Source organism: Xyrauchen texanus, chromosome 5, assembly GCF_025860055.1.
Source record: "Xyrauchen texanus isolate HMW12.3.18 chromosome 5, RBS_HiC_50CHRs, whole genome shotgun sequence".
In the NCBI taxonomy this organism is placed as follows: Eukaryota; Metazoa; Chordata; class Actinopteri; order Cypriniformes; family Catostomidae; genus Xyrauchen; species Xyrauchen texanus.
Window position 1 is genome coordinate 5,968,089 of NC_068280.1, and position 24,423 is coordinate 5,992,511.

The 24,423-nt window shown below is 38.4% G+C and overlaps 2 protein-coding genes across 3 annotated transcripts in view; one reads left to right on the plus strand and one right to left on the minus strand.

Moving 5' to 3' along the window:
* Positions 1 to 5,229: 5,229 nt before the first annotated feature.
* On the plus strand, positions 5,230 to 19,182 carry zgc:175214 (uncharacterized protein LOC557610 homolog). Of its 2 annotated transcripts, XM_052126685.1 has the most exons (7): positions 5,230 to 5,765; positions 6,220 to 6,309; positions 9,891 to 10,041; positions 10,531 to 10,573; positions 13,455 to 13,496; positions 14,992 to 15,074; positions 16,594 to 19,182. In XM_052126685.1, the coding sequence occupies exons 2-7, from the start codon at positions 6,285 to 6,287 to the stop codon at positions 16,715 to 16,717; spliced, it is 468 nt and encodes a 155-aa protein (XP_051982645.1). In that variant the 5' UTR covers positions 5,230 to 5,765; positions 6,220 to 6,284; the 3' UTR covers positions 16,718 to 19,182. The 2 variants fall into 2 exon arrangements, with proteins under 2 accessions (XP_051982645.1, XP_051982644.1); XM_052126684.1 differs by having other exon boundaries at positions 5,231 to 6,309.
* Positions 19,183 to 19,196: 14 nt separating this feature from the next.
* The window catches only part of pdcd11 (programmed cell death 11), a 29,839-nt gene continuing 24,612 nt past the window's right edge, over positions 19,197 to 24,423 (minus strand). Inside the window, exons 29-36 of the mRNA XM_052126683.1 lie at positions 23,697 to 23,865; positions 23,443 to 23,613; positions 23,045 to 23,194; positions 22,707 to 22,957; positions 21,300 to 21,468; positions 20,821 to 20,974; positions 19,618 to 19,783; positions 19,197 to 19,368 (exon numbers count right to left, since the gene is read on the minus strand). Coding sequence (XP_051982643.1) covers positions 19,197 to 19,368; positions 19,618 to 19,783; positions 20,821 to 20,974; positions 21,300 to 21,468; positions 22,707 to 22,957; positions 23,045 to 23,194; positions 23,443 to 23,613; positions 23,697 to 23,865 — 1,402 coding nt within the window. The remainder of the gene's footprint in view (positions 19,369 to 19,617; positions 19,784 to 20,820; positions 20,975 to 21,299; positions 21,469 to 22,706; positions 22,958 to 23,044; positions 23,195 to 23,442; positions 23,614 to 23,696; positions 23,866 to 24,423) is intronic.

Below are 24,423 nucleotides of genomic sequence, written 5' to 3' on the forward strand. Positions count from 1 at the left end.
TGTAAAGTACAGGCTGAACGTGATTAACAGGCATCATGCTGATAAATGAGGTAGTAATTAAAATATAATTAAAATTACACAGTTATGATTGTTTTACTTCAAACTTTGAGACTAAACTAAAACTACTTATCAGCTAACATAGCATATGAATACACACATACAGCGACATAATACAGAACTATACCAGACAGTTTACTGATGCACTATTGTATGTTTTGTATGTCATATGTTGTACTATGATCAAGAAACCAGCGTATTTGCTTAAATTTATCCTGTATACCTGACTATTATTATAAAGAGAAGATTGTTGAAATTATTTGAAAGTTATGAAGCAAGGTAGCTAGCAATTCGTCGGCGTTAGCAGGCAAGTTCAAGTTAGCTAAAATTACACAGATCAATCCTTATGGCACTATATTTCACATGCTTTGCTGTTAGTAAGCTTATCTGTCCAATAAGAATAACGCCAATTCACATTCAGTTTTGATCCCCGAAAACAAACAAATGTCCCTCCAGGAATCAAATGCCCTGCCGTCATTCACTCTAGTTTTCGCTCAACCACGATCACATTCCCACTTAGGTTTTTTGGCTTACTGAGTTTGTGCAGGAAGTGTCTCAGCTGTTGGCCACACATGGCTTCCACCGGACCTACCAACAGTGTAGGGAAAAGTAAAAAAAAAACTTGACTACAGAACCATCAAGGAAATGTGGAAGTGGTTCGACCAAATGGACGCCATCTTAACCGGCGAGCAATGGGAGGGAGAGTGCCCTGGACTCAGCCATGATGGAGGATGGTATGTTTTGTTATGTTAACTCTATACTCTGCTTGAAAGCTTCACTTTATTTAGTGGACCAGCTACTGAAAGCTTCTAAAACAACCAGGCCAATTTAACTGTTACACTTGTGTAAAATCACCATGCAGCAACTGCTTTATGCAGCACAATGAGCTAGTAGCTAACAGCTAGCGGTTGTGTTGTTTTGGTCAGTTTGTGTCGTGTTTAAGATGATGTCACTGCAGTAGAGGCGGCGCAACTATGACGATCATCTTATAATCCCACCCATGTCGAGATGGCACTAAACTGCAGTGGAAATGCAAGCTCAGAAACATAAAACATAAAGTAGAGTTGAGGTGAGTCGAACTATAACATTCAGTGGAAAAGTGCCATAAGATAATGTTACCTAGTGTTACAGACTGTTAGAGAAGCTATTACTGAGGCAAGGCTCTCGGGAGTGTGCAAATGTCACATCCTTTGGATTTTCCTGGCAAAACCAAGCCACTCCCTTTGCATGAAAATCAGTCTACAGACTTTAATAGGCAACCTAGAACTCCGGGTCCGGGACTCATTTTTGTTTTACACATTGGCAAAAAAAGGCGAATATTCCATGAAAATGTTTACATATTGCACCTTTAAAGGGATAGTTTATGGGATTATATTTGTGCAAATAGTTTTGAATTTAACTTTTCAAGAAACGAATAAAAATATAAAATAAGAATGAATAAATGGTATTCTGAAATGGTAAAAAAAAATAAAATCAAAGGTAAAATTTAAACTCAACTAAGCAAACTTTGTTAATTATATTCTCTGCTTGCGTTTGCTGATCAGAATTTACGAATGTGCTGCTACGGTTTACAGTTTCGCTCCCTGAATTTTCGTTTGCATTTCTGGCACAAAACTCACATGGGCGGGGCTAACTGAGATGAGTTCTCATTGGCTAGTGAGTTTTTGATTGACAGCTCTTTGGCCTGGAAGAAGAGGTCAGCCAGTGGAAGGGGCTCTGGTTCAGTTTTGAGTTTAAAAGTGCGAGTCTGCAACCGTCTTCATAACTCATTAAAGTTTAGTGATGTATATTTAGGAGTTTGCTTTTGTATTATATCTTTATTTTTTTCTCCTAATACTTTGTTGTGATAAGCTTTCAGGAGCAGCACTGACGAATGCAGTAACCATGAAAACACAATTACCTATTGTCAGCGCATGCACTCAAAACATCACAATTCCCCCTTTGTTATTAATCCTGAAGAATTTAAACAGATAATGAAAATCGCAATCAAGCTTGTTTTCACAGGATGTAGACCTTCAAGGGTATTGCATTGCATGGGTATTCAATCCAAATGTTTTTGTTGAAAAACATTAAATAGTGCTTCAATATGTAACTTTTAAAAAACCATCTTAGTGATTGATTTTAAAGATTGAATGGATTAAACTTGATTAAAATGGTTGTGGAAATCAAATCACTTTTTTAGTGCAGTTCCGTCAACATTGCAGTCATATAGTTAAAATATATACAGAATACACAACACTCAATGAACGCACACGTAATACACAATATCCATATTACATAATACACACATTGTACACAATATGCAGACAATAAATAATAAAGACAAAAAAATCTATACATATTTTTTAATGTGTTACACCATTTATAATATAACATTATGATGATGCCAACACTTCAGGGGCTTTTATTTATTTAGTGTTCCTGTACTGTAGATTAACTGTTACTGTACAATTTAATTTATCTGGACAAACTATATATCATTTTAAATATCTTCACCTCAAGCTATAAGTGCACAATCAAGCTAGAGAATGATCATTCATTTTCATTTTCAGACACCTGATGCCAGACATAATTTATAATCTATAAAACTCCCGTTTCTGGTCTAGAGATAAAGTTCTGTACAAATACACTATTACAATTGGTCTATAATCTTCAAGTGGTCTCAGGTATTTTTATAAGCATAAAGGATGTTAATATAATGTAGCCTGAATGTGTAATGGAATGTGCCTGATGCAAGGGTCCTTCCTAGTGATGTATCTGTAAAATAAGATTTCCTCTCCAAGTATGCATTCTATAGTATGTGGTAATGAGTGCAATATCAGGCATTACTATTCATTTGTTTGTCAGAATGCTAGTCAGAGACTAGTGTATGTAAAGTGTCTAATGCAGCCTAATAAAGTGTAACTGTTTGTGTACTTGTGAATTGTGCTTGTTTGAATCTAGAATGCAAAACAAATGTAGTAATACATAGTCTGCATATTATTACAGTATAACAGTGTCTGTGTAATGTGGCCAGCTGATAGATAGCTGTAAAAACCTCACTCTCCTGACCTCAAGAGGTGAACTAGCGAATTACGCTAGAGGCTGTAGCCTTTAGCCTCCTTGTTAGGGCATCTGCCTCCCATGTCGGGTCGAGTCCCATTCGGAGTGGGACGACCAGGGCCTGTTTCAATGGTGCCGTGACCCGGATGGGAGTGAGGTTTAGGGGGATGAGTGTAATGGTGGCCAACTGATAGATAACTGTGCATTGTGTATAAACCTCACTCTCCTGACCTCAAGAGGTGAACTAGCAACTGACACAAGAGGCTGTAGCCTTTAGCGTCCTTGTTAGCGCACCTGCCTCCCATGTCGGTTCAAGTCCCGTTCGGAGCAGGATGACCAGGGCCTGTTTCAATGGTGCCGTGACCCGGATGGGAGTGAGGTTTAGGGGGATGAGTGTAATGGTGGCCAACTGATAGATAGCTGTGCATTGTGTATAAACCTGACTCTCCTGACCTCAAGAGGTGAACTAGCGACTGACGTAAGAGGCTGTAGCCTTTAGCCTCCTTGTTAGGGCACCTGCCTCCAATGTCGGTTCAAGTCCCATTCGGAGCGGGACGACCAGGGCCTGTTTCAATGGTGCTGTGAACCGGATGGGAGTGAGGTTTAGGGGGATGAGTGTAATGGTGGCCAGCTGATAGATAGCTGTGCATTGTGTATAAACCTCACTCTCCTGACCTCAAGAGTTGCACTAGCGACCCCCGCTCTTGTCCGGGGAAGCCCAACTTACTGCCCAGCAACTGCCGGCTGCTAACCTCCTGACCTATGACAATTTGAAGAAGGCCATCCTGGCCGGAGCAATACCGGCAGCTCTTCCGCTTCTTGAAGATGGGGAGTTCCGACCACCTGTTTGACTTTTCCCAGCGGCTCTGAGACGCGTGCCGGAAATGGCTGCTGGCGGGGATCCGCAACGTCGTGGGAGTGCTAGACCAGGTGGTATTGGAGCAACTTATAATTCGGCACCAGTGTAAAGGTAAATCAGGAGACGGGAACAGTGAGACAGGTAAGGCCGTTTATTTCCTTTGCCTGTGCTTTTACTCAGTCCAGTGACACTCAAAATAAACATAAATTGCGGCAAACACTCAGCAGAATACACAATATTGGCAGACGCCAACACTGGACTCGTTCTCTTCTCCCCTTCTGCTGGCGGCGAGGGTGGTTTTATCCGCTCTTCCCATGCTCACTGGAATTAGAGACAGGTGTTAGTCATAATTTAGCTCAGGTGTAAGTGCCCTTACAGCTTCTCTCTCTCCGGACCACGCCCCCGCTGCCACAAATTTATTCTACATAGATTTTATTTTAGAAATATGCATAACCCCATTAATGTACACCACTACTTAGACTTTAACAGTAATTAGTTACAGTAACTAATTATTTTATGATCACATTACACCTAAATCTGGTCACATCCCACATGAAAAAACAATGCATTTGGGATCATCGACATCAAACCTAGCGTAATGCAATGTCATGCACCATTTTTTAATATGTGCACATGTGCAAATGAGATCTGAGAACTATGACTCTAGGTCACGAGTCATATAGGATACTTTTATGGTATTTTATTTGTCTTGTTTAGAGTCGGCAGCCATCACCATTGGTCACCATTCACTTTCATTGTATGGAAAAGAGCAGCTAATACATTCTGCTAAACATCTCCTTTTGTGTTCCGCAGAAAACAAATAAAGTCAAGGGTTTGGAACGACAAAAAGCTGAGTAAATGATGACAGATTTATAATTTTTAGGTGAACTATCCCTTAAAAAGCTACAATTACGTTCCGTACTCCAACATAAACAGCCTTCCATCATCTCGGTGCTTTAGTAGGTCAAACAGCAACATGATCTGTATTTGATCTTATGTGCTGCATATACCTGTATGCATCACAGCTCTTCTGGCAGATGTGAGCAGCCACCCACACTTGCCTGTTTACTCTGGCCCATTTTAAACTCTCACTTTCTCTTTCTCACAGTTTTTTCTGTCTCCTTTGGGTCCTTTTTTGCAGTAGAGTGTATGCACTTGGTCTTACTTCCTTTACTATGACGACTAAAGAGACAGAGAGACAAGAGGCCATCCTATGACTGCAGTCACTACCCAAATGGTGTAAGAGAGCGAGGTAGAGTGAGGGACTGGAGGAGGGGAATAGCACAGGAAGGAAGGGAGGGATTGGTCGACAGAGTTGCGAGGCAAACCAGGGATCACATGAGCAGGGATCTGTTTACAAATTGAAACTGTGCGGCTGGGAAAGAGAAGCAGAGCAACTAACTTTCCTGGAGAATATTCCAGACAAGCTTTACCTTGAACCCAAGACCCTTGTGTTTTTGGCATGGATATTTGAAGAATGAGCTGAGGCCTTTGTTTTTTCGACTTTCTTGATGGAAGGATTGAGAGAGCAGATGGTTTTAGGTGGAGAGAAAAAATACTCCCCCACATAGGCAGAGACACACACACACAAACACTCTAGAGATACAGCAGCTTGATGGTGAAAAGAATTGTGTATGTGCGGCTGTGTTCTTTGTTTCTTTGAAGGGCCTGTTTTCAGAGAAAGGGACATTGCTTAAACACCCTCAATTTTATAGAGACATCGCAGAAGAGGAACTAGAATTAAGAACAAGGACATCAAAGAAGGGCACCAAACTCTTTTGCAATAAGGCTTCAAGGGAAAACAAAGGCAGGTTTCCTAAGGATTCTTGCTGTAGATTTTCACGAATTACTCATATTTTTGGATTTTTTGAGATCACTAAACAAACCATACAGAGGAATTATCAAGGAATCCATTTACTTTTGTATGTGACAACACAAAGCAATCAGATTTTAAGTGCCATTCAGCCGCATATGGACTCATTCTCGAAGACAAGAGGAATATCAAGGGCAAATTATGCTTCCTTTGTCTTCGTAACAAAGCACCTTGTGCTTATTCAATTCACTGGAGCCAAAGAGTGATTGAACGCTTTTGTTCTTCAACAATGGCATCATAAAAGTGGAATAAATGAAGCTATAATTGAGCTATAATCAAGACAGCACACTCTTGCATTTAAGAGATGATTTTTAGACACACTGACCTACAACTGCTTTGAGTGCATTGCAGAACATTGTTGTGAATAAGGTTTTGGTTGCATCCCCAGGACCCCCGAACTGCCTGTTCCTAACAAGCACTGAGTTGCAGCACCAGTGCTTGGAGTCAGATTACATGCAACCATTACAATGGTGTAACGGTGAGTGGCCTTTCCAAAAATGGCTGGGCTTAACTTGAGTTTGTTTTTCTCTCCCCAGCATTAGTCATTGAAGTGGTATGGCTCAGTATGTTGAAACCAGTTGGAAGAAGTCGATGTGTTTGCAATGAAGGAAACTATTGAGGAAGGCCAAGAGCAGATGGTCAAGATTGAGGAAATATTCGTACAATGTGCAGACTGTTTTGACATCCTGTATGTTGTGGGCCTTTTGCTCCTCTAAAAATGGAAAGGTCTAGAGTTTGTTTGTTTTAAACAAAGTCAATTATTGCAATGGCAACAGTAATAATGCATAGTAAGTAGATGACAACAACAATCACTAACCAAAAAGTACCATGTCAATACCATGTTTTCTTTGTACATGTTCTATAGTATGGTCTTATTACCTTGGAGAACCATGTACTGTTTACATCATTGTATAGTAATAGGTTAAACATTCAGTACCATAGTATATATTACAGTACCATGGTATTGCCATTACACACCAACAAAGTACCATGGAACTGTCACGATACTTATTTGTTAGGGCAATAATAATAATAATAATAATAATAATAATAATGCATCACAATTGTATTTTGTTTTATTTATTTTTTCAGATATTAGATATTTTGCCTCTGTATGTGGCATATTATTTGGTATTGTTATTCAATAAACAGAGTTTTTACTTTTGTTAAAATAAAAAATATATATTTTTCCTCTGCAGATGGAAACACATAAAAGCAAAAATTGTATTACATTTAATTTATATTTTTAAGAACTGAGATCGTTTGCCTCTGCATATGGCAATTCTATTATTATTATTATTTTTATTCAACAAAAATAATGTTCAGTTGTAAAAAAAACTTTAAAGTACTGAGATTTTTGCCTCTGCATATGACAGCAGATATAATTATTTAATATAATATTATTTTTATTATTCAACAAAATTGCATTCTGTATTATTAATATCCCTAAGAACTGAAATCCTTTGCCTCTGCATATTGCAAAACATAATAATTATTATTATTGTTCAACAAAAATGGTATTCAGTTTGTTTAAGAGATTTAGCATCTGAATATGGCAACAAATGATTATTATTGTTTAACACGAATAATATTTAGTTTTATTAAAACGGCAAAAAGCTGAAAATATATTTTGCCTCTAAAAAACGTTGGTCCTTCTACTACTGCTAATACTACTTCTACTAATAAATCAGCAAACTTTTATTCCATTGTATTAATATTTTTAAGAACTGATATATTTGCCTATATTTTAAAACATTATTATTCAACAAAAATAACATTTAGTTTTATTGACATTTTAATGAACAGATCTGTTGCCTCAGCATTAGGCAAATATTAATTCTCCCTTTCCCCACCCCATCAGAATGACACAAGTTTACAATAATCTCTGTGCAAGCTCCCCTCTCCACATAAGCACCTTAGATGAGCGATTACTAATTCAGACTTGGGGGGGATTCCTGCAAACACCGTTCATTTTTAACTCTTGCATTGACTGGGCAAACTTCACACAGTTACAAAACTGTAAAGTATGACTGATGTGTACACTTATAACACACACACAAAACACATATGTCTTCCCTCTAGGGCAGATGGTTGTTTTGTTGGATGTAATCCCACAGTTGTTCACTGAGTCTGAGCCAGGATAATTTACCCGAGGGGGCATTTTAAATTTCTAAGGAGGCACAGATTTGTCACTTTACATTAAGAAGTAACGCTGCTGAAAATGAAGTTTTTCGAAATAATTAAAATCTGTTAAATTGAAAAGCTTTGATGTGTTTGCTCATTTTCTCACTTTTCTAATAATGAATTATCTAAAAATAAGCACGAGGCAAATGTTAATTCAAAAAATAACAGTAACTAAAATTACTAATGAGAGAACAATAACATTGTACTATAACAAAAACTGGATTGAGGCCTGCAAACCACACTAACCTAAACACCTCCTATAGCGCAAAGGCCATGACATATGTTCACTTCCTGGTGTTGTGAAGCAGCGGCTGCAGCCAGACTGTATACGTGTGTCATGTTTGTGGCATGTCAGCACTTTAAAATATGCCAAAAATAAACCAAAAGCGAAATCTAAAAAATGTTTGTCTAATAAATGTCTAATCAAATGATCCTCAGGAGCGCACACTCAAAAAAAAAATGCCTATATTTAAGATTTATGCATTTCAATTTCAGAACAAAATTAAATGAATAAAACCTCAATATATTCACATTTTATTCATGTAATTTTTTTTTCAAACTTAATTCAATTTGATGGAATTTTGTTATGATTTTGTTTGTTTGAGTGCATGAAATTCGATCTATTTATCAACCTAAATAAAACAAGACAACTTCACTTATATGTAAGGAAAAAGTGACGACGTGCCATTAAATAAATAAAAAAAATTCACACCCAAGGTGCTAATGCAGTCACAATGTGCAGTGCAACTTTGTTTATACGGCTATTTTGCTGTGGTAGCATAAAGGGTGTGTGGGTGAGAAGAGAGTGAAAGAAAGAGAGAGAGGAGAGAGTGAAAGAGAGAGAGTGAGAGAGAGAGAAAGAGTGAAAGAGAGAGAAAAAAAAGAGAGGAGAGAGAGTGAAAGAGAGAGAGAGAGAAAAAAAAGAGGAGAGAGAGAGAAAGAGAGAGAGAGAGAGAGAGTGAAAGAGAGAGAGAGTGAGCCCAAGGATGTTTTTCATTCAAATTGAAATAAATGTAGGATATTATAGATATTGTTGTTATTGTAATTAACCAATGTCTTTATTTTAATTGGTTATTTTGTTGTGGTAGCCTGTGCGGCTCTTTGAAATAACTGAAATAATTCGGTGAAGCGATATGGAACCGTTATGCGGTCAAGACCTGGAACTACTTCATAGCTGTGCGTTTACTTGAAAAATAATTGCACACCTTAGAACGTTCGTCAACCAATCAGAATCAAGCATTCAAGAGACCCATGGTATAATCATAACAAAACACAACACAAGGATAGTGTGTATAGTACCTGTATAGTAAATCGCTGAACTCACAATTAGAACAACTGTACATGCCGTGTGCTCGTGTTAAACCTCTTGTCTTGAGGATTCAACAAATGTTTTTGTTACATCATTTAGTTAAATCCTCTTCCTAGTTAAATTCCTTTTCTTAAATCCATTTCCTTCTTTTAGCCTTTGAGCCTCTGACGTCTGAGAAGAGATAGTCACCTTTCACCTGAAACTCACCACAAATAATTTAAGAATTAATTTGCTTTATTTAATTTATTTTACAATTGAGTTGAATATTCAGGCTGTCAAAAAAAAGTCAAACTAATTGAAAAGATAATGACTAAATTATTAAAATGGTCTCAAATACAATAATTTGACAGAGGGGGCACAGTGGTCTGGCTGAGGGAATGAATCCACATCCTTTTCGATTCACTGTATTTGAATGTAGAAAAAAAAATAAGAAAAAAAAAACAGTACATTCTTTGCAATTTCTCCTTTTGTCATACAGGCTTGGAACAATATGAGAGTGAGTAAATGATTACAGAATTTTTATTTTTGGGTGAACTGTTCCTTTAAATGTTTTTGTTTGTGTGTAGGCTTCCTCTGTGGTCTAGGACTGCAGCATTCAGACTGTGATTTGTCAGAAGAAGACATCTACCGCCTACCGCTCAACATGTATGTCATTGTTATGGGCATAGGCATGTTCATCTTCATGCTCGGCGTACTCTTCTGCTGCTATCTGTTCAGGCAAGAACACATGCCCCACACCCACAATCTCTGCTCATACCTCTTACACACATCAAACCACTGGTCCTGCAAAGGCATGTACAATCATATGCACAGAACATTTAAAAGGGTTATCTAGAAGTATTTTATGTAAAGTGGCCCTAAAAACTATATGGACACAAAATATCAAACCAATGATAGACCTTTTCTCAGAGCTAACTTCTACAGATTGCATATTATGTTCCATTAATATTTAACTACCAAAAAGTATTAATATTTTCTTGTCTTTATTTTGAATAATGTATCGGTTGTACAGATACTTTGAGGCCACTGTACATGAGAGAGAGAGAGAGAGAGAGAGAGAGAGAGAGAGAGGGTGGGGGTAGAGAGGAAATGGTGCTGCAAAATAATTTAAACATTCACAACAGTTGATGCAGTTGAACTTGCATGCACACTAACTCAGGAAGTGTGGAGGTTTTTTTGTCTTAATTATTTCCCCATCTTCTATAGGTTGAAACAGCAAGGCACAAGGCAGCAGTACAGCTACAATGAGGTGGGTCTACAACAATAGAGTTGTTCAGGTTATAGTTGCTAGATAAGGACTACAACTTTTTTTTGTTTGATCTGGCATGAACATTCTTATGCTTTAGTCCTTATTTATTTTTATTTTTTTTAAAACACTGTGCCTTTAAATGTTATGTTTGAAGTATTAAGTATGTGAAGTTCGTTCACATTATAGGCACTTTTCCACTGCTTGTTACGGTCCGACTCGTCTCAACTCTACTCGCTTTACTTTTCAGAGCTTGCATTTCCACTGCAGTTTAGTGCCCCTCAACGTGGGTGGGATTATAGGCTGATCGTCATAGTTGTGGCACCTCTACTGCCGTGACATCATCTTAAACAAGACACAAACTGACCAAAATAATAACACGACCGCTAGCTGTTAGCTACTAGCTCATTGTGCTGCATAAAGCAGTTGTTGCATGGTGATTTTACACAAGTGTAACAGTTAAATTGGCCTGGTTGTTTTAGAAGGAAGCTTCCAGTAGCTGGTCAACTACATTTACATTTACATTTATGCATTTGGCAGACGCTTTTATCCAAAGGGACTTACAGAGCCCTTCTTACAGGGACAATCCCCCCAGAGCAACCTGGAGTTAAGTGCCTTGCTCAAGGACACAATGGTGGTGGCTGTGGGGCTCGAACCAGCATCCTTCTGATTACCAGTTATGGTGCTTAGACCACTACACCACCAAGCAGAGTATAGAGTTAACATAACAAAACGTACCATCCTCCATCGTGGCTGAGTCCAGGGCACTCTCCCCCCATTGCTCGCCGTTTAGATAACGTCCATTTGGTCGAACCACTTCCACTTTTCCTTGATGGTTCTGTAGTCACTTTTAATTAAAATATTTTTTAACTTTTTCCTACACTGTTGGTAGGTCCGATGGTAGCTGTGTGCGGCCATAAGCTGAGACACTTCCTGAGAGACTTTTTGGACCGTCTGCACCTCGTTTATTGACCATGGCGTAATTTTGCGCACAGCCATTTCTTTTTTCACAGTTCGAAAGTCGCGTAACTAATGATACTGTTATCACTGTTGCCAACTTTAAAACTAGCGGGTTGATGTCACGTGTCCGAAATCCAGTAACGCTGGAAGTGAAGATTCAGACCAATCAGTGATCTGCAGGATTTTGACGTCACATTTAGTATCGGCTCGCATGAAACCTCGACCGAGGTGGTACTAAAAAAAAGTATCAGGTACCAGGTACTATCCTCAGTGGAAAACCCCCAAAAAGCGAGCATCGTCGAGTCGTACCGTGCAGTGGAAAATCCCCATATGTCTACCAGTCCTTATTTTACTCATATATCGAAAAAGCCCATTATTCGCCTACAAAGTGACATCATGGCTCAAAAGCTCTATACACATAGTATATACTGTATGCACTCGGGCTGTTAAATATAAATATAGCATCGACTTTGCCAGCGTAATGATGAAATCCAGTCTAACAGATGACCTTCATGATATACTTCACCTATAAATAGTCAGCATACAAGTATGACACAAGATGTGCAACATTCAAAGAGACACTAGCAGGAAAGTACCAAAAAGAACCACCATTTTCATGGTACTCCAAGGTACATTAATACAGTATATACTGTTTTATATACTAACAGTATTTATAATAATATATATAATATATTCGGCCAGTGGTTGCTCAGCAGTTAAGGCTCTGGGTTACTGACTGAAAGGTCGGGGTTCAAGCCCCAGCACCACTGTTGGGCCCTTGACCCTATCTGCTCCAGGGGTTTCATGGCTGACACTGTGCTCTGACCCCAGCTGCATTTCATTGGCTCTGTACCTGTACTCTGCATAATGACAATAAAGTTGAATCTTAATATTAGGAACACTATAGTCCTATTAAAGTGCCCGATGTGGTCTTCTGCTGTTATAGCCCATCCGCCTCAAGGTTCAACGTGTTGTGCATTCTGAGATGCTATTCTGCTCACTACAATTGTACAGAGTGGTTACCTGAGTTACCGTAGCCTTTCTGTCAGCTCGAACCAGTCTAGCAGTTCTCCATTGATCTCTCTCATCATCAAGGTGTTTTCGTTCACAGAATCACTGGATGTTTTTTGTTTTTAGCACCATTCTGAGTAAACTCTAGTGACTGTTATGTGTGAAAATCCCAGGAGATCAGCAGTTACAGAAATACTCAAATCAGCCCATCTGGCACCAACAATCATGCCATGGTCAAAATCTAATTTGTCCCCATTCCGATGGTTGATGTGAAATTTAACTGATGTTCCTGACCCGTATCTGCGTGATTGTATGCATTGCACTGCTGCCACATGATTGGCTGAATAGATAATCGCATGAATATGTAGGTGTACAGGTTTTGCTAATAAAGTGCTGAGTGTGTATATACGTACAGTGCTGTGCAAAAGTTTTAGGATAGTGAGGATGTCTTTCAAATAATGCCATAAATAGTTTTCATTTATCTCTATATATCATACAATGTCCAGTAGACATAAAAGAAAGCCAGTTTTGCCTTTAAAACAGCACCAATTCTCCTAGTTACACCAGAACACCATTTTTATTGATTGTTGGCAGATTGGATGTTCCAAGCTTCTTGGAGAATTCGCCACAGTTCTTGTATCCATTTATGCGGTCTCAACTGCTTCTGTCACTTTATGTAATCTCAGACTGACACGATGTTCAGTGGGGGGGCTTTGTGGGGGCCATGACGTCTGTCGCAGGGCAAGGCTTATGTGCCTAAGACTTTTGCATATTCTGTATTTACAGTATATATCATTTGTATACATGATATGCCATGTCAAATATACTGAAGTAATCATTCAGAACTGTTTTTTTTTTTATGTTGGTTGGTGGTTGCAAATAAAGAAAGACATATTTGTATTTCATTTTATAGGTGGTGTTAAAAGGCGCTGGAAAGAAGATGAGCCTGCTGGGAGTAAGTTTTGGAAAACATTTGCTCAAGTTGTACGTTTATATTTTGACACTGTGGCTGGTTGTTTGTATGAGGTACGTCTAGTCTGTCCGTCTAATGTATTTCTTCCATTTACACATGGGTCATGCTCAGGAAATGGTGCCATTTATGCTTTTTTATCAATTCATTTATTAAGGTTACTGCTGAACTTCCAAGAAATCAAATTACTCCACCTAAGGCCCAAAAAAGCAGCGTCTTAACTACTGTAGTAGACATTGGGGGACCACCATAGTAGGATGTGTCCCGGCAATATTTATATTAATGATAAACAATTATTGTTTTGTAATATTAATATATTACCCCAATCCAAAATATGTTTTAACAGCTTTGAAAAGTGGCAATAGATTTTTTATCGATACTAGCCCCATGCCTAACCCTTCAGAGCTACATTATTTAAGCTCCATCAAAGTCAATTTGGTATGTAAATACTTATAATTTAAATAGATAACCGAACAATTATGGTAGTGTCAAACTTGTGTGCTGGTGTGTACTAAAAACAATATAACTGAAAAAAAAAATTACAAAATAAATAAAATGCTAAAACGAAAGAGGTGTTAGCCCTATTAGCATTCAGAATGATTTGGGGTTGAATGTTACTGGGTTGAAGAGCAGTTTTAAAATGTTGAATAATGACCTAGCAAATATCACAAGACCACACCACATTATTTACAGACAGTATTCTTGTGCTTTTTGCCAAGAACAATATTTTTATCAACATAATGGAGTTGAATTATTAAACTAGACAATCCAATACAAATAAGAGGAGGGAAACTGGTGCTCTCTATTGATGGTGATTCCACCATCTTGCAAAAGAAAACAGTGATTGTTTACATGCACGAGAATGTTTCAATATGATTATGAATTGGGTCATTTTTGAATTAAGTTAGTGTAATTGTAAACACATTAAAATAACTGGATTATATATCATTAAATCCGAATAAGAGTTGGCATATACATATATTAATCAGATGTTTTGGCATATAAACACCTTATTTGGACCCAGAGAGCACACATACATCTCCAAGATGTCTGTTTAAAGAGTGTTTCGTCTGAAAAGCATCACATTCTAAACAACATCTGCTAAACATCTTAAAAAGATCAGATTTACAAACGTTCTAAATCATAAACGTTTTAAAGACATCAGCTGAATGTCTTACATCCGAGAGGAAATGTCTTATAGACGTATTGCAGATGAGCAAACAACCTAAAAAATATTAAATATACGTCTGACTGATGAACGTGTGCGATCTGGGGAAAATCCACCATAAAGTCACATTTATTTATGTCTTCATGGCATCCCAATTTTTTTTAAACTGATATTTTACAATAATTAAAATAAATGTTGTGACATAATTTCCATTTTTGGGTGAGCTATCCCTCTCCGTGTTCAATTTGTGTGTGTGTGTGTGTGGGTGTAAAGGAAAGAGATTAAAAATGTTTTGTCTTTTGTATGATGCAGCAACCCTGTGCTGTATGTCTAGAGGAATTCAAGACCAGAGATGAACTGGGCGTGTGCCCGTGTTCACACACCTTTCATAAGAAGTGAGTTGTACTGGTAGACAAGTGTTTATTCATTGGAGACATGTCACATTTGCTTATGCCTAGGCCTGTCTGGAATCTAAATTCTGCAGAAGTTTCCCCACCGCTTACATGGTTGTTTATTTAAGACCTCCATAGATCAAAATTCATGGAGTTTGACAATCTTTTAAACAAGACTTTTTTTGTGTGCCTACCCGTTAGCTTTAAGGCCATCGAACTGCTAGTGTACTCTAGAGTGATCCATATCTAGGGATCACTCTAGGGACTACTCAGAATGCCATTGTAATCGCAAAGCAACACCCTAGCATTATGGCAGCAAATTTTTCATGGGCAAACACTACTTGCATTTTCTTGAGAAAATGTAAATGTATGCGATAGAGCACAACCACTGGGTTCAGGAAAAAAAATGTAATAAAACTCACGTTTTCACTTATAAGTTAACTTCATGAAAAATAAACCACACATAAAACCTCACATACCCACATTACTTAGATTAGGTGATTTCCTGTTAAAACGAGCTCACACACAACGTAAAATGCTGCATAGATCAGTTGTAATCCACACAAAGCACAATGTGCACACAGCACATATATGTGCTATCTGGATAAAACATGTTAGATTTCCTACATCAGATGACTTCATCGGAAATGATGTATTGTAGTATGTTGTCCAGCGTCATGGAACGTTAAACCAATCGTATTAGGATTCAATCGCTCAACTAGGGTGGAAGTCATCCAAATATGGGCAGAGGGGATCGTTCTCTGTAATTACATATGGCCACAAGGAGATGGCGCCAAGTACATGACACTGACTCAATGATGGCTCAAATGACACAGAATGGAACTGAATGAGATCTCGTTACTCATGTCTGCATGCTTTTGAGAGAAAGCATGTGCATGTAATTAGTTCTTATGTACAATTATTATGTTTTATTTGTTCAGAGATGTTTTTGGACTCTAGGATAAATAATTTTTGCAGTGCTATACATTTTGATTGATTTGTTGTTTCATTAATTTAACTTAGTTTAATAGTGGACATTCTGGCGAAGAACTATGTTGCCCATGACCCTGCAGTGAAAGATCCACCAATCAGAGAATCGCAGCAAACAAACTGCGGAAGAAGCGCTCAGCAGTGACCGTCCACTCCCATGATGAACTGAGTGTCTCCATACACTCTGAAACTACTTATACAAATTTTTATTACAGAATATTTGGCAATAAACTAAAAATATATTGTTTCTATACTTATGTAAACAACTTTGAATCAGTAGTTCTATATTTGTACATTGTTTATTTCAATCATGTCATTCACACTGCTTCATGTGTAGCTTCTTAGTTAATTACTTCATAAAAGCCATTACATGCGTTTTTTTGTGCTTCAAATCAAAGTTTGTTGTGATTCACATTGGAGCTAAACTCAGCAAATAATTGGAACAAGACAGCTGAAAAAATGTTGCGCCCTATTGCAATGCTATTTCTAAAATATTTTATCTTGTGTTCTGTTATTTCAATGTAACTTGCAGGTGCCTGCTAAAATGGCTTGAGATCCGCAGCGTCTGCCCGATGTGCAATAAACCCATAATGCGTCTACAGAGTGCCGACACTCCTCAAGGAGCGGAGGGGCTTCAGGACCCCGAAGAAGTGTGACCCCAAAAACTGTATGGCCCATGGCCAGATTAACACTCTCTTGTTCTGCGAACATTGGGACATATATGATCTGCCAAGGCTCTCCATAGCCACTTATATATACTGCCACAGAGGACCCATCAGGATGACAAGAGCAGCCTGCACTAGTGAATAAGTACCATATTGCCAGTAGCCAAACATAAGAATAATCTACTATATATTGTGCCACAATATTCTCTTATGGCACTTTTCCACTGCTTGTTACGGTTTGACTCACCTCTATTCGCTTTACTTTTATGAGCTTGCATTTCCACTGCAGTTTAGTGCCTCCTCAACGTGGGTGAGATTATAGGCTGATCGTCATAGTTGCACCGCCTCTACTGCAGTGACATCATTTTAAACACGACACAAACTGACCAAAATAATAACACGACCGCTAGCTTTTAGCTACTAGCTCATTGTGCTGCATAAAGCAGTTGTTGCATGGTGATTTTACACAAGTGTAACAGTTAAATTGGCCTGGTTGTTTTAGAAGGAAGCTTCCAGTAGCTGGTCAACTAAATAAAGTGAAGCTTTCAAGCAGAGTATAGAGTTAACATAACAAAACGTACCATCCTCCATCGTGGCTTAGTCCAGGGCACTTCCCTCCCATTGCTCGCCGGTTTAGATGGCGTCGATTTGGTCAAATGACTTCCACTTTTACTTGGTGGTTCTGTAGTCACTTTTAATTTGTTTGTTTTTTACTTTTTCCTACACTGTTGGTAGGTCTGGTGGTAGCTATGTGCGGCCAACAGCTGAGAGACTTTTTCGTTTCTCTCATCGCTAACGAGTGGACCGTCTGTACCTCGTTTATTGACCACGGCGTGGTTTTGCGCACAGCCATTTCTTTTTCACAATTCGAAAGTCACGTGAACTAATGATACTGTTATCGCTGTTGCTAACTTTAAAACTAGCGGGTTGATGTCACGTGTCGGAAATCCAGTGACGCTGGAAGTAACGATTCTCCCTGACCAATCAGAGATCTTCAGGATTTTGATGTCACATTTAGTATCGGCTCGGATCGCTTGGAACCTCGACCGAGGTGGTACTAAATAAAGTATCAGGTACCAGGTACTATCCAGTGAAAACCCCCCAAAAATCAAGCAGAGTCGAGTTGAACCGTGCAATGGAAAAGCACCATTAGTATCGTGCTGAGGTTCTAAAGAGAGCAACACAACATGCATGCTCAGTAATGGACGTCAAAATGAGAGGTAAATGTCTCAAGAGTTTGCCTCAGGGGATCGAACAACGAAAGAAAACATTGAACTTTGGCAATGAAACTTCAAAGGACTGATACATATATGGTGTTGGTGTAATAAGCTCACTATTTGACTGGTACTACAGGTCTTTATGAAGATTGTGTGTAGTCCATAATGAAATATTATATATATAATCAGTGACCAGCAGTTCTTATCCAATATTGTGTTCATTGCTTAAGTTGTTTACCATTTAATGTTATTTTGCATTGTTTGTTTTTGAATAAAATGTTATAGTTATGCGTTAAACCTTAATTTTTGTATCATTCTTGAAATATTGAGGAGTTCTGAAGCCAAATTTGAAAATGTGCGATTTAAAGAACTAGCCAAGCAGAAATGCAAAGTTTGTTTACAGACAATCAAATACCCATCTTTTTTTATTAAAAATGTAAAGAAAAACCCTACACAAAGTATAGCTGACTCTGAACTTTATCAATACTTTTGGTGGGGAAAAAATTGCATAATGAATGTCATAGGTAGATTAATTCACACAAGTTACCTCAAAGAAACATTTCCTAAAAAGATTATCCCATAGACTGTCATTGTTTTTTGAAGTCACAAAATGATCACCAATACGGAGTAAAAAAATTATAATTATTATTGCTTTTTATTAAATATTTCACTCAAGTTGTTATGCAGACAATGTAATTTGAAAAATAAAAAAAATAAATGTGGACACTTTAAACTGTAGAATCTTTATTAAAAAATGTGAATGCCTTTATATCATTGCAGCAGTATTATTTGTTTTTACAAAGTCTGAAAAAGAAAATCAGTGAAATAGATTTATTTCACTTGATATCTGATGGAAAGTGTTTAATAGCTTAAGTTGATCTTTTAAACATCTCTACAATGAGTCAAATGCAAAACACAATTTTGGAAAAAACATTTCTCCAATAACCATCAATTTTGTCAAATACAAACACTGATTGGCAGAGACAATTTATGATCCATTCATAGATATAATGGGATGCATGTCAAAGTAATTTTAATCGCAAACTAACTGCTTCAGGAAATCTGGCCCAGAGTTCTGAAACACACACAGTGACAACTTTGTGCATCTATAGAAATATATAAATAGCCAAAGGTGTAGGAGGCGGCAAATAAACACAATGTTGAAAGACTCGGGGACAAATTTCTTATAGGTTAGTTTATCATAATGCACCCCAAGGTCTGAATTTAATGATAAAGAAAAAGATCAGATGGTTCTAGTTGGCGGCTTCTGCTCCTTTGGACTCTACGTATTCCAGAGCTTTCAGTTTGACCACCTGGATGCTCTCAGGTGTGCCGCTCTTCTTTTCATACTCCAGGTAACGCTTGAAGAAAAACTTGATCTTCTTTACCGAAACGCTAAGGTGGATCACACGATCAAACAGCTCTCTGAAGAAAACAATGAAAAAAAGCAAGCAATGCATCCGATTATATGGGTTAATATCATGTTTAAGAATTTATTATATGGACTATAGAGTAAAATCCTAAAACTCATTTCCAATGTTGGGGAGTTGTTACATTTATGACTGTAGTTTAACTAAAAGTTATGAGTAGCTTGGGAAGAAACTGTTTCAAATTAGCTTCCCCAACACAGATACGTTCCACTTATTCTAGTACCAGCCTTATGGGTGTGCTTACCTCACTTCCTTCTGAGAGCCATGCTTCACCATCAGATCTATGAACACAGACCACAGGTCTGTACGTTTGGGGTAGGTGCTCAGGACCTTGTCAAACATGGATTTGGCTTTCTCAGTATTCCCGTACTGAAACTCCAAACGGGCAAATTTGCTGATCAAGTCTACATCTGGAAAAGGACAAGGAAAGATCACATAATCTGCTAATAGAAAATATTGGTGTTGGCACTGGCGCTACGATCTAGAGGTAGACGATATATAGGTTTTACTGATTAATTGGTACCGATGTTTATTTTTTGGAACTATCGATTTTTATCTTGTTTGTGACTAACAATCATGTGGAGATTTGCTGTATCTAAATCTTTCATCATTGACAATGTTCGCATTTATATCTTCAATTCAGATTTTTTTTTCCCCATTAGATAATCAAGTGCCCAATCAGCACAAACATCTTGCCTCCAACTTCATACTGTCTGAATAATATATTAAAATTAAGATTAAGATTCAACTTTATTGTCATTGTGCAGAGTACAGGTACAGAGCCGATGAAATGCAGTTGTTTTCGCATATCCCAACTCAGAGTGCAGGGGCAGCCATGAAACAGCACCCCTGGAGCAGATAGGCTCAAGGGTCCAACAGACCCTATATTGGCAGAGCTGGGGCTTGAACCCCTGACCTTTTGGTCAGTAACCCAGAGACTTAACCGCTGGCCCTCTGTAGTTTTCGCATATTCCAACTAAGCTGGGGTCAGAGCGCAGGGTCAGCCATGGTACGGCGCCCTGGAGCAGGTGGGGTAAAGGGCCTTGCTCAAGGGCCCAACAGTGGCATCTTGGCAGTGTTGGGGCTTGAACCCCTGACCTGTGCAACCCACAGCCTTGACCACCAAGCCACCACTGCCACAATATATATATATATATATATATATTTATTCATTTTGGCCTTAATGTATGAGCAAATCATAGTAAGGAAACATTTTGATCATTCTATAAATTGATAAACAAAAAAAAACTATTGGCTGATTAATTGTTGTCGGCCTTTTCCATCACCTTAGTTATCGGTACTGGCAAAATCCACAATCAGTCGACCTCTAGCCTCTATTTCGGCATCCATCATAGTAAGGAAATATTAAACAAGTCAATTCTACAAATTGATTTAAAAAACATACACGATATGTACAAGGCAAGAATGATATACAGTTGGCACTTACGTTCTTTACTGGACAGACTCTGCAGCGCCCTCTGTAGAAGGGTGTTGGCAGCATCGCTCTGGCCTTGTCGTAGCAGGAAGGCGCCGTAACTCTGATAAACAGCTTTCTCCTGCTTGAAGCGTTTCACCATGCTTTTATAAAGACTCTCTGCCTCCTACACGCACAGAGTTCAGTATTGGTCAATATTAGTGCGTTTTCTTCATTATCGCTTTAGTTGATATTGGAAGCAGATTACATGAGGGGTTGTTTATTCAAATTAAAACAGTATAATAATTTTCTTATTTTATAGCATGTTTCAAAATAAATAGATAAGTGATTTGCCACCTTTCACACCGTACATTACTGTTCTGATGTCTGACCACTTTCAGCAAGTAAAATATCCTAACTTTACAGCATTTTTCACAAGTGCCTAAAACTTCTGCACATTACAGCACAAAAACAACTATCAGCATCTCTAGTCATTAGGCAAAAATTCTCACTTTGATTTTGTCCGACTTGGCGTAAATGTCGGCCAGCTGTTGGTACACAGGCATAGGTTCACAGTACTGAGTGGCCCGTTCAAAGACCTTCTGCAAATTCTCTTCTGTGCCGTACATGTTCTCCAGATTGAGCATGGCCACCCACACGTTCAGCTTCTCCTGTTCCTCTCTAAAACAATGAAGTAAACTGGTTAATCTTAACATGTGATAAAAATCTAATCTGAATTTTATTCACAAAGATCCCACCCTTTTGACCAATGAAATTACATGACTTTTACAGGTGTTACCTAGATACAGATTTTTTAAAAACATTTCGATTCAGACCGATTCACTAATGAATCATTCAGACCAATTCCTTAAAAAGAACACAACATTTCCACACCTGGAACCAGGGTTCCCACTCTTTTTGACCAATGAAATTCCTCCACCTTGCCATGACCTCCCTTTGACCATCAATGGTCTTTGACCGTTGTGCTGCGTTGCACAAAACGGTTCACAACGAAATCACATGACTTGTCCGTGACCTTTCCAGCAGTTTGTGATTAATGGATACATTAATCACAATGGATTTAATTTTTTTTTATTTTGAATCAGACCAGTTTGCTAATGAATCATTCAAACCGATTTTAAAGCCATTTTGAATCATCTTTGACTCAAAAAAACAAATCTCCCAGAAATTGGACTATACTATGTGAGCAAATGTTTGGGGCTCTTCACACTGAATGGATTTTTCCATCTGTCTGCGCCATTTTTCCATTTTTGTTCCATGTTAATATATACAAGACAGACGTCTTTGACCGTTACTCAGCATCTTGCTGTTTTTTCAGCATCTCGGGTGGGACCGCTGCGATTTTAGACATAGGTTAAAAAGAATGGCAACTTTTAAAAGTGTGCCTTAAAAGTGGAGCGAGTAATTTTACGCAAATGCACTTTTTTCAAATTCCACATCTCTCTCTTCACGGTCTGTAAGTGGTCCATGTTCACGGCCCTGTAAATAGGAAAATAAATAAAGTAGATCGGCCCAATCGACACAACACGATTGCATGTGCACGAATTTGGGGGCGGAGCTTCTAAAGGAGCAATGAAGGGAGGGGCGTGTTTATTGGCCTTTCTCAGGAATCGCTTACTCCACATTTAAGACACCTGGAATTGTTCTATACTTTGCACTGCACTAGATTTTTTTTAGCACAAGGACGCGCTTGGTCTGAACGGTCCCTTACTATACACAAGAGCAATATCTAGCTAATGAGATATTTTTAGAACAGAGGAAGAAATGGACTATTCCAGGCCTGGAAATCAAATTTTGTAATCTTTCTTAGTGTTCCATCGCTGTGAGAACCCTGCCGTTTACACACTAAAATAACAAATCAACACATTTTGAGCTATTCCAACTGTGCCTCTTTTCACCTAAATGAGATGGTTTTGAGGGCTCTCTCTGCGACGGCTCGTGCCTGCTCGATCTGTGTGGCCTGCAGATGGAAGGCCATGTACTGCAGCCAGAGCAGGGAGCTGTCGGGAGATGAGAGGAGCAGACGCTCAAACGCCGCTGTGCTGTCCGGCCGTACAGACGGGTCCATAAGCTCCACCTCACGCTTGCTGAGCTGCTGCTCCGCGTTCTTCTGCTCCTGATGAAGCTCTTTACGGGACTTCTTCACAGGCTGTGGAGAAAGAAGAGTGTTTAGAGTTAACTCTTCTGCTCTTGATTTCATACATGCATGGCACATGTGCTAGAAGATGCTTCTGACCTTGTTCTGAACTTCCTCTTCATCGTCACTATTATGGGTGTTGTCTAATTTGGTTGCGGGAGTTAAAGAGCTCAGTGTGCAGTCCCAGGAAAATCCAGATGCTATCTGCAGCCGTGCGGGACATTTAGGTTTGTTTTCCTTATGCTTATCCTAAATATTGAGAGCAAAATTGTTATATATATATTCCCTAACAAACAATTTCTCGACAAGACAATTCAGATATACAAGTTGCACAAATATACATGATTTCTCTTTAACATTGTAAAAAAAAAAAAAATTTAATAATAATAATAATAATAATATTAAAAACATTTTAGATTTTCCCCAATGTTATTGATTTATTACAATGATGATTTATGAGGTCTGAATTTTTTTTTTTATAAAAGAATCATCTTTACCTGTTCGCTCTCTTTTTTAAATTCTGTTTCCTCTTCTCTAAAAAACACCTCAACGCCACTGTCACTGTCTTCTTTTTTTACTTTAGTTTTTTTCCTTTTCTTCTCTTGCACGCTTTCTTCCTTCCCTGTGCAAACCTTAATCTTCTGTCCAACTTTCACATTATCTTGTTGCTACAGGGATAAAAAGCAAGGTCAGTTCCATGTTTTTTACAGGATAACATCTTGTCAAACACTAAAACACACACAGTCTTAACCTGGCTCTCAGAAGGAGTGCGCTTTCTTTTAATAGATCTCTTGTCCCGTTCCACTTTCTCCACTCCCTTCAGTCGCAATTCCAAACCAAGGGATTCTGGAAGTATATCTGGCTTTCCAGTGTCCTCTGACAGCAAGGACAGCTCCACTTTGCTGTTCTCAGTGCTCACACTGATCGGGAGAGAAATAACATACATTTTTATTAATTTAGAAGAACAAAATACAGGAAAATTAAAACAACGGAAAATTTCATAAGGAACATCGCCTAAGAAAAAAGAGAGGTTCTTTTAAGACAACAACGTGTCCTGCAGTGTGACTAAGCTTGACTTTTTCAAACTTCTTCGATCACTTCAACAGTGCATCAGTAGCCGACGCTATGGGAACACCTCTCAGGAGTGAGGATTTCTGGAGCCCTTTAAAATCACGGCAGACTACTGGCAGATGGCGCTTGATGCTCCGCTCCTGATGCGTGCGTCATCACGGACATATAAACCGGAGCACAGTAGCATTTCATCAGAAATTTTCTCATCAGTTTCTTGTGCTCTGGATGCTTAAAACTTTGCTTTGCCGCTAAAATTGCACATCTTAACAGTGAGTGGATTATTTACATATATAAGCCTGTGCTCCAAGAAACACTGTTTCCTTTATCACTTCCAAATTTGAAACGCTGTTGATATTAGTGATTGTTGTTGTATGAATGATTGCAGGTAAAGCACATATATTCAGGCT

Coding starts and splice junctions, on each gene's coding strand:
- zgc:175214 (XM_052126685.1), top strand. CDS start 6,285: ATGCAACCATTACAATGGTGTAACG. Junction 6,310..9,890: donor ACCATTACAATGGTGTAACG/GTGAGTGGCCTT, acceptor GTTTGTGTGTAG/GCTTCCTCTGTGGTCTAGGA. Junction 13,497..14,991: donor AGAAGATGAGCCTGCTGGGA/GTAAGTTTTGGA, acceptor TGTATGATGCAG/CAACCCTGTGCTGTATGTCT.